This window comes from Schistocerca nitens, chromosome 10, assembly GCF_023898315.1.
Source record: "Schistocerca nitens isolate TAMUIC-IGC-003100 chromosome 10, iqSchNite1.1, whole genome shotgun sequence".
In the NCBI taxonomy this organism is placed as follows: domain Eukaryota; kingdom Metazoa; phylum Arthropoda; class Insecta; order Orthoptera; family Acrididae; genus Schistocerca; species Schistocerca nitens.
In genome coordinates, this window is record NC_064623.1 from 32,451,149 (window position 1) to 32,468,805 (window position 17,657).

Genomic DNA, 17,657 nt, shown 5'->3' on the forward strand with positions numbered 1-17,657 from the left:
TTTGGTAAGTCACATCATCTCACACACTTTTTTCCCAGGTGAAAATACACTATGCCCCATGTGAAAGCACATTCTTTTCCATGTCATATGACAATATACATTCCCTGGAACTGTAAAACTTATCAATCCTTTGAATGTTAAGGGTTTTATACACCAGTGTAGAACTTTATGGCATTTTAGGAAAAAAATACAGCAAAAAATAACGTGTTTTGGAAAGTATTTCATGCACAGCAACATGTACACTGCATATTTTCGTATTAGGAAGCTATAAATAAAAATTCCACCGAACACAGCACAGTAACTTACGAAGCACTGAAATCAAGACTGCCCTGCATGATGCATTTCTGTCAGTCAATCACAGCTCATGTCACGTGACCTCGCCAGCCAGTGTCAGCAAATACCCAGAGCATATGACGCGCGATGCAGTCATCCAAGAGCAAAATCACTCTTAAGTAGCGCTCATCGAAAGCAGTTTGTTGTTAAAAAGTACTCCATAGTCTTCATCCTAAAGTCTTTGACATATTTTGCTGTTGGCAGATGCTTGCCTGCACGCCTGGATTTTCCACTGTTTGTTTTTGGTGCCTGAATCGCAAAACTTTCCTAGTTATAACCTAAGGACATGGTTCGAGCAAGAGAGAGCCATAGTACACACGTCCAATGTGTCTATACTGCAAGTTGACAAAATTTTTCTGGGCAGATTGATCTATAGGAGGGTGACATAAATTGGCCTCCTTGCTGTCCAGATTTGACCCCTGTGGATTTGTTCTTCTGGGGATATGGCAAATCTAAAGTGTTTGCCAATAATCTGACTTCTCTGGAGCAACTGAAAGAAAATATCTGTAGCAAAGTGGCAGCCATCCCAGTGTCCACACGCAAAGCTGTTATGCCAAATTTTGTTCATCGTTTAAATGAGAGTTTGTCTTTGTCTTGTCGTAGACGTTGTAAGATAAATTCTGATTGCAGCGTTCATGGGTGAAGGCTAGTGGTCCTTCGTCATTGGAAGATTGTCGCATTGTCGGTGATTGTACTTCATATAATCATTGAATGCAGTTCTCAAAAACGGCCCTTTTAAGGGCCACAAATACTACACACTGATCTTGCCAAAAGCGGAGAAGCGATTCTTCTTAGTGTTTTAGCTCTCTGGGGCACTCTGGGATGCTCTCTGGGGCACTCTGGGATGCTCAATAGATGTCGAGCACAGTCTCTGATTGGTTGTTGTGTTTTTGGCGCGCGATTCAAATTGAGTTCGAGCAACACGGCATCATGGAATGCATTTAAATGACATTACTTTTCAAAAGTAAATTCCTAAACTGTATATTTCAATAATAAATAAAGATTATGTCAATAGACTTCAACCTCTACTTTATTTGGCACATCAAATATAAACACTCTTTTGAGACACCCTGTGCTCCTCATCAAAACCAATACACTGCTGCCACTTCCCTTGCAACTTCACTATTGCATCACAGAAATATTGTTTGGAGGTACTATGCACCCACACGTACACAGCTGCCTGCAAATCTTTATTGATAACAAATCTCTTACCTCGTAGCACACGCTTTGTATTATCGAATACGGCATAATCAGATGGAGCGAGATCTGATGAATATGGGGGACATGGCACAACAATGAACCCCAGTGATGTCAAATCTGGAGCCATGGCATTGTTGATGTGGGGTTGTGCACTGTTGTGCTGCAGGAGTACTCGCTTCAACCACTTTCCCTGTCACCTTCCCTAAATTCTGTCTCTGAGTTGTGTGAGGGTGTCATAGTACACCCTGCTGCTGACAGTTGTTCTTGTGGAAGCCAGTCCATTAGTAGTATGCCACAAGTGTGTCAAAGGACGGAGACCATTTGCACACCTGCAGACACAACAGCACGAAATTTCTTGGGCCGAGAACACCCAGGGTGTTTCCATTGCATGGATTGGACTTTCTCCTCAGGTCTATGGTAGCGACACCATGATTCGTCACCAGTCACCAGTTTCTCAAAAAAATTTGGATTTGATCTTCCTTCTTCATTTCCAATAGTTGACAACAAACTTCAATTCTGTGCTCCTACTGGGCCTGCATCAAGTCCCACGGAATCAAATGTGCACACAACTTTTTCACATCTAATTTGTCACGAATAACAGTGTGTGGTGATGGGCAGTTCAGGTCTGTTTGCCATTCCAGTTCAACAAAGGTTATGTGCCTATCAACCATAATCAACTGAAACATGACCTTAATATTTCACAGAGACAACAATGTTGATGGATGACCAGTATTCACATTTTTGCATACAGATCCCCTTCCACTAGTGAACTCAGTTATCCAGTTGTAAACAGTCCTCTGTGCGGGAGTTTCTTGATCAGTAACCACAGTTAAATGTTTATGAGTATCTGTTGTTTTGATTCCATCATTCGACAAAAATCATATGGTCCACCTTTGTCCGTGACAGTCACTTTCCATCTTTCCCATATCTTTCTCTACGTACTACAAACGAGCACTGCTTTTCATAAGCACTGTTCACGTCTATAGAGTCTGTGCAGAGTACTAGAATCAATTCACCATCCTACAAGAGGATGTGCCGGCAGTCAGGGCAGTATTTGTAAAACAATGCAATTGTACAATATTTTCAAACACTCACCGTATAGAGGAGATGCTGAGTCGCGATAGGCACAATGAAAAGATTCACACAATTATAACTTTCGGCCATTAAGGCCTTTGTCAGCAACACACACACACACACACACACACACACACACACACACACAAACGCAACTTGCACACATGTCTGCAGTCTCGGACAACTGAAACCACACTGCGAGCTGCAGCACCAGTACTGGGAGGGGGAAAGGAAGAGGCTGGGGCGGGGAGGGAAAGAAATAGTTTGGTGGGGGTGGTGGACAATGTAGTGCTGCAGTTTAGATCGAGGGCAGGAGAGAAGGTGAAGGCACGTGGGGGGGGGGGGGGGAGGGAGGGGGAATAGCAGAAAGGTGAGAAATTAAAAGACTGGATGTGGTGGTGAAATGACAGCTGTGCAGTGCTGGGAACAGGGAGGGGGCTGGATGGGTGAGGACAGTGACTAATGAAGGTTGAGGCCAGGAGGGTTACAGGAACGTAGGATGTATTGCAGGGAAAGTTCCACCTGCACAATTCAGAAAAGCTGGTGTTGGAGGGAAGGATCCATATGGCACAGGCTGTGAAGTAGTCACTGTGAAGCGGTCACTGAGATGAGGGATATCATGTTTGGCAGCATGTTCAGCAACACGGTGGTCCACTTGTTTTTTTTTTTTTTTTTGGCCATAGTTTGTCGGTGGCCATTCATCCGGACAGACAGCTTGTTGGTTGTCAAGCTTACATAGAATGCAGTACAGTGGTTGCAGCTTAGCTTGTAGATCACATGACTGGTTTCACAGGTAGCCCTGCCTTTGATGTGATAGGTGATGTTAGTGACCTGACTGGAGTAGGTGGTGGTAGGAGGATGTATGGGACAGGTCTTGCATCTAGGTCTATTACAGGGGTATGAGCCATGAGGTAAGGGATTGGGAACAGTGGTTGTGTAAGGATGGACGAGTATATTGTGTAGGTTCGGTGGACAGAGGAATACCACTGTGGGAAGGGTGGGAAGTATAGTGGGTAGGACATTTCTCATTTCAGGGCACGACGAGAGGTAATCGAAGCCCTGGCGGAGAATGTAATTCAGTTGCTGCAGTCCTGGATGGTACTGAGTTACTAGGGGAATGCTCCTCTGTGGCCGGACTATGGGACTTTGGGAGGTGGTGGAAGACAGGAAAGATAAGGCACGGGAGATTTGCTTTTGTACAAGGATGGGAGGATAATTATGGTCCGTGAAGACTTTAGTGAGACCCTCAATATATTTTGAGAGGGACTACTTGTCACTGCAGATGTGACAACCACAGGTAGGTAGGCTGTACAGAAGGGACTTCTTGGTATGGAATGGGTGGCAGCTGTCTAAGTGGAGGTATTGCTGGTGGTTAGTTGGTTTGATATGGACGGAGGTTCTGATGTAGTCATCTCTGGGGTGGGGGTCAACATCTAGGAAGGTGGCTTGTAGGACCAGTTGAAGCAAATGATTCACAGCCTTTGCCATATGGATACTTCCCTCCAACACAAGCTTTTCTGAATTGTGCAGGTGGAACTTTCCCTGCAATACAACCTATGTTCCTGTAACCCTCCTGGCCTCAATCTTCGTTAGTCACTGTCCTAACTCATCCAGCCCCCTCCCTGTCCCCACTCCAGCACTACACAGCCTTCATTTCACCGCCACACCCAGTCTTTATTTCTCTCCTTTCTGATACTTAACCCCCCCCCCCCCCAACACCTTCTCTCCTCCCCTCTGCCTAAACTGCAGCATTTCACTGTCCGCCACCCCCACCATACTATCCCTCCCCCTTCCCACCCCAGCCTCTTCCTTACCCCTACCCAGTCGCCACTCCCATCATGCACTGGTGCTGCTGCTCACAGTGTGATTTCAGTTGTCTGAGACTGCAGACATGTGTGCAAAGTGTGTGTGTGTGTGTGTGTGTGTGTGTGTCTGCAAAGGTCTTAATGGCCGTAAGCTCTAATTGTGTGTATCTTTTTGTTGTGCCTATCGCAACTCAGCATCTTCGCTATATGGTGAGTAGCAACTTTCCTTCTCTAATACTGTTACATTCCATCCTAGATTTTCCGTTGTTTGATTTCCATACACTCCTTGCATATAAAGTCTTAAGTTAAATATAATTTCTAAAACTCAATGAGAAAAATGAAAAATTTTTGTAAATCAACTGATTTGCACCACACCATAAATAACTATTGTGAAGAGAATCCATAGACAGAAAATGAAAAGAATTAACTGATCAACCATAGTCTTTTTGTCACTTACCAAACATACATTGTGGCTGCACGGTGTCGTTATTGGCAGGTACAACAATTCTTGGCAACAGATGCATGTAAAATTCTCCTGAATAGCTTTGAGGTATTTCTGCAAAATAAAGCACAAATGTAGATTCAAGAAATAAAATTGCAGTGAGGTCTATATTCCTGGAGGAGATTACTAAACATGAAACAATTGAGGCACGATGTGGTAAAGGAAGAGGGCAGTTTTCATGGAACTGGAGAGAAGAACCACAAAGGCGGAGGAAGTATACGTTGGAAAAGTATAAAACCAAATGACAGAGGGAAAGAAAAACTTCTCTACAAGTATTAACAAGGATTCCAAAAATGGAGATCTTAGAAAAAAGTTTGCTCTATTCGTCCACAAGATCCGGAGACATGCAGACAACAGCATTCAGGTTGATATTCTATTCCTTCAAACCCAGAAGGCTTTAAATAGTATTCTGCAGTGAACCAAATATTAGCTTACGGAATACTAGACTAGCTTTGTGAGTGGATCCAAAATGTCCTACAAGGCAGAATGTATCATGTCATTCTTAATGGTGTAAAGTTGTCAGATGTAAAAGTAACATTTGGTGTATTCTGAGAGAATGTTATAAGGCTATTATAGAGAAAGCTACAGATGGATCTACACAGGGTAATACATCTGCTCGTTAAGCAGTTTTCCTCGGTAGGGTCTTCAGAGTTTGCCTCCCAGAACAACTAACAAATTACGATGCCAAAGCATAGAGAGTCCTACAGGCAATGGTACAGCGGGACACCTTCGCAGTACGAAGTTTCTCATCTACACTGACCCTCTCAGTGGCCTGCAAATGGTACAACAAATATATCCAGTAGGAAACATGATTTGGAGCATCAAAGATGCCTTACAGCAGATCCAAAACCAAGGCAGATGGGGTGGGGTTTTGCTGGGTACCAGGACATGTGTGGATCTGGAGAAATAGTATAATTGACAAAACAAGAGGCATTATCATCTCATATCACTGGAAATACTGTAAAGGCTGCTGCCACTCTTCAGGAATGACTGGTTAGTCTGGCCCATTCACAGATATCCCTCAGTTGTGGTTGCAGATACAGTGCAGCTATTTGTACTGTTGAGACCTGCAAGCCACATCACCTCAGCAATGCCAATGGTGCATAATAACCACTAGCATGTGATTAAATTGAAATCACTAAAAATGAAGTTTTTAAAATACTATATTGAGTCTTTATTATATAAAATGGTGGGTGAAATAGGTTTTTGCTATCATACTAGCTACATTATTTAATGGTAAGACAGAGAGATTTAAGAACCAGGTTTTAAATTTTAAGACATTTCCAGGGGCAGATGTGGATTCTGACCACAATTTATTGGTTATGAACTGTAGATTAAAATTGAAGAAACTGCAAAAAGGTGGAAATGTAAAGAGATGGGACCTGGATAAACTCAAAGAACCAGAGGTTGTAGAGAGTTTCAGAGAGAGAATTAGGGAACGTCTGACAAGAATGGGGGAAAGAAACACAGTAGAATAAGAATTGGTAGCTTTGAGAGATGAAATAGTGAAGGCAGCAGAGGATCAAGTAGGTAAAAAGACATGGGCTAGTAGAAATCCTTGGGTAACAGAAGAGATATTGAATTTAATTGATGGAAGGAGAAAATGTAAAAATGCAGTGAATGAAGCAGGCAAAAAGGAATACAAACATCTCAAAAACGAGATCAACAGGAAGTGCAAAAATGGCTAAGCAAGGATGGTTACAAGACAAACGTCAGGATGTAGAGGCTTATATCACTAGGGGTAAGATAGATGCTGCCTACAGGAAAATTAAGGAGACCTTATGAGAAACTAGAACCACTTATATGAACATCAAGAACTCAGATGGAAAACAAGTTCTAAGCAAAGAAAGGAAGGTAGAAAGGTGGAAGTAGGTATACAGAGTGTCTATACAAGGGCGATTTAGTTGAGGGCAATATTATGGAGATGGAAGAGGATGTAGATAAAGATGAAATGGGAGATATGATACTGCGTGAAGAGTTTGACAAAGCACTGAAAGAGCTAAGACAAAACAAGGGCCCAGGAATAGACAACACTCCTTTAGAACTAATGATAACCTTGGGAGAGCCAGCCCTTACAAGACTCTACCATCTGGCGAGCAAGATGTGTGAGACAAGTGAAATAGCCTCAGACCTCAAGAAGAACACTTCCAATCCCAAAGAAAGCAGGTGTTGACAGAGGTGAAAATTATCGCACTATTAGTTTAAAAGTCACAGTTGCAAAATACTAAACACGAATTCTTTACAGACTAATGGAAAAACTGGTAGAAGCCGACCTCGGGAAAGATCAGTTTATATTCTTTAGAAATGTTGGACCATGTGAGGCAATACTGACCATACGACTCTTACCTCAGGAAAGGCAAACCTATGTTTCTAGCATTTGTAGACTTAGAGAAAGTTTCTGACAATGTTGACTGGAATACCCTCTTTCAAATTCTGAAGGTGGCAGGGGTAAAAAACAGGGAGCGTAAGGCTATTATAATTTGTACAGAAACCAGATGGCAGTTATAAGAGTCAAGGGGCACGAAAGGGAAGCAGTGGTTGGGAAGGGAGTGAGACTGGGTCGTATCCTATCCCCAATGTTATTCAATCTATGTACTGAGCAAGCACTAAATGAAACAAAAGAAAAATTTGGAGTAGGAATTAAAATTCATGGAGAAGAAATAAAAACTTTGAGGTTTTCCCATGGCATTGTAACTGTGTCAGAGACAGCAAGGGACCTGGAAGAACAGTTGAACGGAATGGATAGTGTCTTGAAAGGAGGATATAAGATGAACATCAAAAAAAGAAAAATGAGGATAATGGAATGTAGTCAAATTAAATCAGGTGATGCTGAGGGAATTACGTTAGGAAATGGGACACTTAAAGCAGTAGGTGAGTTTTGCTATTTGGGGAGCAGAGTAACTGATGATGGTCGAAGTAAAGAGGATATAAAATGTAGACTGGCAATGGCAAGGAAAGTGTTTCTGAAGAAGAGAAATTTGTTAACATCGAGTATAGATTTAAGTGTCAGGAAATCTTTCTGAAAGTATTTGTAGGGAGTGTAGCCATGTATGGAAGTGAAGTAATGATGATAAACAGTTTAGACAAGAAGTGAATAGAAACATTCAAAATGTAGTGCTACAGAAGAATGCTGAAGATTAGATGGGTAGATCACGTAACTAAAGAGGAGATACTGAATACAATTGTGGAGAAGAGGAATTTTTGGCAAAACTTGACTAGAAGAGGGGATCAGTTGGTAGGACATGTTCTGAGGCATCAAGGGATCACCAATTTAGTATTGGAGGGCAGCGCAGAGGGTAAAAATTGGTGAGGGATACCAAGAGATCAATACACTAAGTAGATTCAGAAGGATGTAGGTTGCAGTAGGTACTCGGAGATGATGAAGCTTGCACACCAAGAGCAGCATGGAGAGCTGCATCAAAGTAGTCTCTGAACTGAAGACCACAACAACAACAACAACTACTAGCATTCAACACACTATAAACCAAAAGAATTAATCAATATAATAGAGGGAAACATTCCACGTGGGAAAATATATCTGAAACAAAGATGATGTGACTTACCGAACGAAAGTGCTGGCAGGTCGATAGACACACAAACAAACACAAACACACGCACAAAATTCAAGCTTTCGCAACAAACTGTTGCCTCATCAGGAAAGAGGGAAGGAGAGGGAAAGACGAAAGGATGTGGGTTTTAAGGGAGAGGGTAAGGAGTCATTCCAATCCCGGGAGCGGAAAGACTTACCTTAGGGGGAAAAAAGGACGGGTATACACTCGCGCGCACACACACACACACACATATCCATCCACACATATACAGACACAAGCAGACATCTCACAAGCAGACATGTCTGCTTGTGAGATGTCTGCTTGTGTGTGTGTGTGTGTGTGTGTGTGTGTGTGTGTGTGTGTGTGTGTGTGTGTGTGTGTGTGTGTGTGTGTGTGTGTGTGCGCGCGCGCGCACGTATATACCCGTCCTTTTTTCCCCCTAAGGTAAGTCATTCCGCTCCCGGGATTGGAATGACTCCTTACCCTCTCCCTTAAAACCCACATCCTTTCATCTTTCCCTCTCCTTCCCTCTTTCCTGATGAGGCAACAGTTTGTTACGAAAGCTTGAATTTTGTGTGTTTGTTTGTGTGTCTATCGACCTGCCAGCGCTTTCGTTCGGTAAGTCACATCATCTTTGTTTTAGATATATAAAAGAATTAATCACATTATTATAAAAAGTTTTCCATCATTGGCCAGTGTTTTCATTACAATTATAATCATGTTTTTAGGTAAGTTGCAGTTAGCCAGTGATTACATACAACACTAGGCAAGCTGTGTTATGAGTATGTAATATCCTGACATGATTTACTGTTACTATTATTTATATTATAATGAAAAAATTCTCCTGGTGTCACTGAAAACTCTACAACATTGCGGCCACAGCAAAAATTATCTAGATATTCTATGAGTGCCACAACCTATCAGGAGACCAAACACTCGAGAAAACACACCACCTCCTAGTGGCTGTCATTTTGGAAATGAAAGAAGGAAAAAAGACTGAGGTTGTACAGCATTTCCTGAAGCTATTCGACAAGAGTTCAGTGGCTTTACTGAGATAACACACTAGGTTACGAAACAAACCTGACCATTTGCCTTATACAAACCTGTGTCCTACTTTTCAAATATTACGTTTTTTTAGTTGAAGATGGAGAATTTCAAACTACGGGTGAAATTACATTGTTTTACTGTCCATTTTGTATGCCACACACTTCCCGTTCAATGGCTAAATTCATCCAGTCTTCTCTTAATAGTTAAGCTCGTTTCAAATTCACACAGAAGTAAGAATTTCTATATTGTTTCCACATTAATTAAAGAGATAATCACTGATCATGGAAGCCTTTTCATTTACATTTTACTATCAATATGTTCCTCCACAAAAGTTATTTATTAAGAAACACAATATTTCTTCCATCATAAATTTCATAACTAATCCAGCATATTCCTTCAGTTTCAACATTTTGTTGACAGGAACCAGCAACGTTATTAAACTTCTTAAAGTGATTATTAACAATTCTGTCAACAGCTGCAGTATTTATATTGGGCGACTAGCAAGCCAGGCTTGAAAATGAATATGTAAGATTCGAAACTAGTCACCTAATATGGGGTGTTCAAAAGTCTCTCCACAGTGCCGTATGACTGTTAGCTGCGCGTGCCGTATGATTGTTCGCCTGCCTGGATTACTTCCCTACAAATGGACTCTCCCAACATTCCACTTTTTCGTTTACCTCAGTAAAAATGAATATTCAATAAATTAATAACTTGTATTTCACCGAGTTTCATTTCGGTATATTCACTGCAGCATATGGCACGTGCGACAAACAATCACACAGCACTGCAGACACACTTTTTGAATACCCCGTATAAATAACGGCTGAAAGCAAGGGGAAACTACAGCCGTAATTTTTCCCGAGGACATGCAGCTTTACTATATGATTAAATGATGATGGCGTCCTCTTGGGTAAAATATTCCGGAGGTAAAATAGTCCCCCATTCGGATCTCCGGGCGGGGACTACTCAAGAGGACGTCGTTATCAGGAGAAAGAAAACTGGCATTCTACGGATCGGAGCGTGGAATGTCAGATCCCTTAATCGGGCAGGTAGGTTAGAAAATTTAAAAAGGGAAATGGATAGGTTAAAGTTAGATATAGTGGGAATTAGTGAAGTTCGGTGGCAGGAGGAACAAGATTTTTGGTCAGGTGATTACAGGGTTATAAATACAAAATCAAATAGGGGTAATGCAGGAGTAGGTTTAATAATGAATAAAAAAATAGGATTGCGGGTTAGCTACTACAAACAGCATAGTGAACGCATTATTGTGGCCAAGATAGACACAAAGCCCATGCCTACTACAGTAGTACAAGTTTATATGCCAACTAGCTCTGCAGATGATGAAGAAATTGATGAAATGTATGACGAGATAAAAGAAATTATTCAGGTAGTGAAGGGAGACGAAAATTTAATAGTCATGGGTGACTGGAATTCGTCAGTAGGAAAAGGGAGAGAAGGAAACATTGTAGGTGAATATGGATTGGGGGGAAGAAATGAAAGAGGAAGCCGCCTTGTAGAATTTTGCACAGAGCATAACTTAATCATAGCTAATACTTGGTTCAAGAATCATAAAAGAAGGTTGTATACCTGGAAGAATCCTGGAGATACTAATAGGTATCAGATAGATTATATAATGGTAAGACAGAGATTTAGGAACCAGGTTATAAATTGTAAGACATTTCCAGGGGCAGATGTGGATTCTGACCACAATCTATTGGTTATGAACTGCAGATTGAAACTGAAGAAACTGCAAAAAGGTGGGAATTTAAGGAGATGGCACCTGGATAAACTGAAAGAACCAGAGGTTGTAGAGAGTTTCAGGGAGAGCATAAGGGAACAATTGACAGGAATGGGGGAAAGAAATACAGTAGAAGAAGAATGGGTAGCTCTGAGGGATGAAGTAGTGAAGGCAGCAGAGGATCAAGTAGGTAAAAAGACGAGGGCTAATAGAAATCCTTGGGTAACAGAAGAAATATTGAATTTAATTGATGAAAGGAGAAAATATAAAAATGCAGTAAATGAAACAGGCAAAAGGGAATACAAACGTCTCAAAAATGAGATCGACAGAAAGTGCAAAATGGCTAAGCAGCGATGGCTAGAGGACAAATGTAAGGATGTAGAGGCTTGTCTCACTAGGGGTAAGATAGATACTGCCTACAGGAAAATTAAAGAGACCTTTGGAGAGAAGAGAACCACTTGTATGAATATCAAGAGCTCAGATGGCAACCCAGTTCTAAGCAAAGAAGGGAAGGCAGAAAGGTGGAAGGAGTATATAGAGGGTTTATACAAGGACGATGTACTTGAGGACAGTATTATGGAAATGGAAGAGGATGTAGATGAAGATGAAATGGGAGATAAGATACTGCGTGAAGAGTTTGACAGAGCACTTAAAGACCTGAGTCGAAACAAGGCCCCGGGAGTAGACAACATTCCATTAGAACTACTGATGGCCTTGGGAGAGCCAGTCATGACAAAACTCTACCATCTGGTGAGCAAGATGTATGAGACAGGCGAAATACCCACAGACTTCAAGAAGAATATAATAATTCCAATACCAAAGAAAGCAGGTGTTGACAGATGTGAAAATTACCGAACTATCAGTTTAATAAGCCACAGCTGCAAAATACTAACACGAATTCTTTACAGACGAATGGAAAAACTGGTAGAAGCGGACCTCGGGGAAGATCAGTTTGGATTCCGTAGAAATGTTGGAACACGTGAGGCAATACTAACCTTACGACTTATCTTAGAAGAAAGATTAAGAAAAGGCAAACCTACGTTTCTAGCATTTGTAGACTTAGAGAAAGCTTTTGACAACGTTAACTGGAATACTCTCTTTCAAATTCTGAAGGTGGCAGGGGTAAAATACAGGGAGCGAAAGGCTATTTACAATTTGTACAGAAACCAGATGGCAGTTATAAGAGTCGAGGGGCATGAAAGGGAAGCAGTGGTTGGGAAAGGAGTGAGACAGGGTTGTAGCCTCTCCCCGATGTTATTCAATCTGTATATTGAGCAAGCAGTAAAGGAAACAAAAGAAAAATTCGGAGTAGGTATTAAAATTCATGGAGAAGAAGTAAAAACTTTGAGGTTCGCCGATGACATTGTAATTCTGTCAGAGACAGCAAAGGACTTGGAAGAGCAGTTGAACGGAATGGACAGTGTCTTGAAAGGAGGATATAAGATGAACATCAACAAAAGCAAAACGAGGATAATGGAATGTAGTCAAATTAAATCAGGTGATGCTGAGGGAATTAGATTAGGAAATGAGACACTTAAAGTAGTAAAGGAGTTTTGCTATTTAGGGAGTAAAATAACTGATGATGGTCGAAGTAGAGAGGATATAAAATGTAGACTGGCAATGGCAAGGAAATCGTTTCTGAAGAAGAGAAATTGTTAACATCAAATATAGATTTAAGTGTCAGGAAGTCGTTTCTGAAAGTATTTGTATGGAGTGTAGCCATGTATGGAAGTGAAACATGGACGATAACCAGTTTGGACAAGAAGAGAATAGAAGCTTTCGAAATGTGGTGCTACAGAAGAATGCTGAAGATAAGGTGGGTAGATCATGTAACTAATGAGGAGGTGTTGAATAGGATTGGGGAGAAGAGAAGTTTGTGGCACAACTTGACTAGAAGAAGGGATCGGTTGGTAGGACATGTTTTGAGGCATCAAGGGATCACAAATTTAGCATTGGAGGGCAGCGTGGAGGGTAAAAATCGTAGAGGGAGACCAAGAGATCAATACACTAAGCAGATTCAGAAGGATGTAGGTTGCAGTAGGTACTGGGAGATGAAGAAGCTTGCACAGGATAGAGTAGCATGGAGAGCTGCATCAAACCAGTCTCAGGACTGAAGACCACAACAACCGTATAAATAGTGCACTGTTGATAGAATCATTAACAAACGCTTTAAGTGATACTGCAAGCCTTTCCACAAAATAACTGAACTATTCGAACAGTTTTCCCCTAAAAACCAAAATAACACTTCAACTCTTACTTAAACTTTGTAAGAAGTGCTTCATACTATTTACCTGAGATGCAGCTGTGCGTAACCACTGCATGGTGAAGCCCAATGGCTCTCTCACACTAACTCAGTGCGTGACCAATAGCATTGGGGCATTGTTGACAGCGAGACAATGCTCCCTCCATAGAGAAAGCATGCACAGCTTCAAAAAATTCCAGACACCAGTGATAAGTAAGGAATAATAGGCACACACAAAAGAAAGAAAACTTGCTAGTTTTCAGAATTATTCTCTGACGAGCTAAAAAAAAAAAGTATACGTACACCTAACCCCCTACATGGGGGAACAGAGGTGTGTGTGTGTGTGGGGGGGGGGGCGCCTAAGTGTGTGCGCATGCACACCTATGTGTGTGCGAGTTGCCTGTTGACAACTCAACGCTTCTGCTTTTCGTTGAGGACCTAAGTGTATGGCAATGTCCACAGAATGAAATTATGGGAAGCAATTAAAAGGTTAATGTGAGAGAAGAATGAATTAATCTGTTAAAAAGTTACACAATAACACAAAAGTAATGTTTATAATGCGAAACAACTTTATCTCAAAACATCTTTGTTGACAGAAGCCTAAAACAAGATTGTGGATTGTCACCTATTTTGTTTAGCATTTATTTGCAACAGGTAATGAATGGCTGGTATAGCAAATACTCAGCAGTGGGAATAAAGATCAGTAACAATACTCTCCACTCTCTTTTATTTGAGGGTCGCAGGTAATATTCTTCCAAGATGAAGAGGATATGAAATAAATGCCCAGAAAGCTTGAAGAGTATAGCAAATGGGATTTGGGGATAATTCAGGAGAAGACAGAGTTTGTGTGTTTGGGACATGATTTGGTGAAAATTGATATGGAGGAAGGGAAACAGAACCCTGCAGAAGCTACAAATATTTGGGAGCAATAACAGGAAACTCTGGTGCATGGATGAGGATATTAGTTTCAGAGTAGCAACAGGTAAGTGTGTTACCAAAGCTTTGCATGATGTAACATGGAATAATAATATTTGGCAAGACACTAAGAAAATAATAATTCAAACAATGGAAAATCCAGGATGGAATGCAACAATATTATGAAAAGGAAAATTGCTGCTCATCATATAGTGGAGGTGCTGAGTTGCAGATAGGCGTAACAAAAGGATTGTCACAAATAAAGCTTTCGGCCCATAAGGCCTTCGTCAAAAACAGACAACTCTCTCTCTCTCTCTCTCTCTCTCTCTCTCTCTCTCCCTCCCTCTGTGTGTGTGTGTGTGTGTGTGTGTGTGTGTGTGTGTGTGTGTGTGTGTGTGGCTACAGTTGCCTGAGACTGCAGTCGTATGTATGAGGTGAGCTTGTGCGTGCGTGCGTGCGTGCGTGCGTGCGTGCGTGTGTGTGTGTGTGAGATCTATTTTTGATGAAGGCCAAAAGCTTTATTTGTGACAGTCGTTTTATTGGGCTTATCTGCGACTCAGCATCTCCGCTATATGGTGAGGGTCAACTTTCCTTTACATAAAAGGATAATTCAGTGTGGTGGAGAAATTAGTACTGTAGGGAATGGCCTCAAACAAGGAAAGTTAGGGAGAAAATTAGAACAGTGGAAATGGACGAAATGAGAAGATGTCCACAGTTACTGAGACAAGATAGGATATGAAACAAAGAAGTGTGGAGACAAACAGAGATAACATGCTGCGTAACAAAACCTTTGGAGAAGAAGAATGCTTCAGCATTAACAGCAGGTAGAGAGAATTCCCACAGAAGATTTTAAACTGGGTGGCACCCAGAATAATGAGGAGAGAAGACAGCGAAAATACACACAGGGAATCAATGGAACACTGAAATCTAGAACCAGGTGGTTGGAACAAAAGAGGCCTGTGGAGATCGAAAATGGCTAACTCCTACAGGAAACGCTGAAGATGAAGACGAAGAAGAAGAAGAAGATGAAGAAGAAGACTACATCTGGAATGCAATGGGAAGACAAGTTCATACTAGCCTCCAGCCAGCAATTTTTATGAATCTATACAACAAGTGTTTCAGAAATGACAAGAGATTCCTCAAGATGACATTTGAAAGCTGCCTGCTTTCATGCCACATTGAATTCAGTCAATTTAATCATGCAACACCTGCCGTGTGATGAACAACTCCACAAAATCTCAGAAATATCAGACTGCTGCTTCAACTGTAACGCTTTCCATTTTCACTAGTGTACTTACAATTTCAGCACCTCTTACCTAAATAGATTCACAGAACAAGAGCAGTTTTATTACAATTTATATGATTACAAAAACTGTATACAGTGAAGGCAGTTCAGTGGCACGTGGCATCGGTAATTTTCAATCAATGTTAACAAATGATGTGACAGAGTGCTACACTAGACCTTACCATCTTCCCATCTCTAAGATAAAAGCTGCAGTACTGCCACAGCTCCTTATTTTGCTCATCTTTAGCAATGATGTCTTCTATTCTCGGATCAATTTCATACGGTTCAGGTTTAATCCTTTTATTCAAACTGTCTTCTTCATTCTCATCCATCATGTGACTTTCTTCCATGGTTGCATAATTTTCAGACAGTTCAGTTTTAATACTTATATGCAAACTGTTTTCTTCAGTCTCATTCATCACGGTTTCAGTTCTAACACTCATATGCAAACTGTTTTCTTCATTCTCATTCGTCACGGGTTTTTCTATCGGCTTCTTGGAACTTTTTTCTAACTTCTTGGAACTTTTCTCCGACTTCTTCTCGGACAGTGTCGGATTGTAATTTTCTGGATACTGCAACAGAAAGTAAATTCAAGTTTATTACATTACACGTATAAAGGGTTACTCCAGACTCGCGTCCCCCCCCCTCCCCCCCCCCCCCCACCACCACCACAGCAGATGGTGATTTAAATCACATACAGAGTGAAAAAGTACATCCCTGATAAAATTTCGGAAGTTGTCTATAAATATTTTCTAAGTATTTTGGTATCAGGTGTGACTTTACAACCGGCATGTCCGCTAAGATTCGCATGTAAATACAGATTTTTTGGTCAATCGGTGTATGGCTGGCTAGTTGCCGAGATGTGGATGAGCCAGGCAAGTCACACATGGGGCCGGGTAGAGTAACCGGGCTACTGCAGCAAGCTGTGAACAGTTGGAGAGGGCCACACAGCAGGTTACAGTGGCTCAGTGATTTGTAAATCCCAAAGAGAAAAGAAGGAGAATGTGCTGTCACGGTAGTTGTGGGAACGGGGCAGAATTGACAGAAACAGTGTTAAAAATGAAACCTAATATATTTACTAAAAATGTTTATAGATACCCTACAAAAATCTAAAGACAGTGTCGAAAACAAAGAAGCGAAATGATCTCACTAAAATTATTACATGTGCACAACATTATTATTAATTAAGTTATTAACATTGTCACTATACAGACAAGTATTTTCACACGAGACACTATTGTATCACGTCTGACGTCAGCTAGTGAATAACTGTATTTCTATTGAAACTAGAAACTTCCTGGCAGATTAAAAATGTGTGCCAAAGCTAGCCTCAAACTCGGGATCTTTGCCATTTGCGGGCAAGTACTCTTCCATCTGAGCAACCCAAATGCGACTCACAACCCATCCTCACAGCTTCAATTGCACCAGTACCTCATCTCCTACCTTCCAAACTTCAGAAGCTCTATTGCAGACCTTGCAGAACTAGCACCCGTGGAAGAAAGGATATTGCAGAAACATGGCTTAGCCACAGCCTGGGGGATGTTTCCAGAATTAAAGTTTCACTCTGCAGCAGTGTGTGTGTGTGTGTGTGTGTGTGTGTGTGTGTGTGTGTGTGTGTGTCCTAACTCTGACAAAGGCCTTGTTGGTCAAAAGCTCATTTTCTAACAGTCTCTTTCTTGTGCGTATCTGCGACTCAGCATCTCCACTATATCCTTTTCATAATATTGTATATTTCTATTATTGTCAAATAAATAATTACAAATTATTTATTGAATAATGAGGCCAAACCAAAGATTATTCCGCAAGTACTGCCAGCACGAGAGTTTCTCCGATGTCCTATTCATGTACATGTTTTTTAAAAAAGATTTTGGTAACTTAATAAATGCAAGATTGTAACTTCACTAATGTTAGGACTGCAATGATAAGCTTTATAAAGTTCCTATGTTGACTAGTTTTATCGCAGTT

The 17,657-nt window shown here is 41.1% G+C and overlaps 1 protein-coding gene across 1 annotated transcript in view; it reads right to left on the reverse strand.

The window, feature by feature from the left end:
• LOC126210499 (E3 ubiquitin-protein ligase UHRF1-like) overlaps nt 1-17,657 on the reverse strand; it is a 162,485-nt gene that overhangs the window by 6,131 nt on the left and 138,697 nt on the right. The window contains exons 11-12 of the mRNA XM_049939743.1: nt 15,875-16,264; nt 4,870-4,968 (exon numbers count right to left, since the gene is read on the reverse strand). Coding sequence (XP_049795700.1) covers nt 4,870-4,968; nt 15,875-16,264 — 489 coding nt within the window. The remainder of the gene's footprint in view (nt 1-4,869; nt 4,969-15,874; nt 16,265-17,657) is intronic.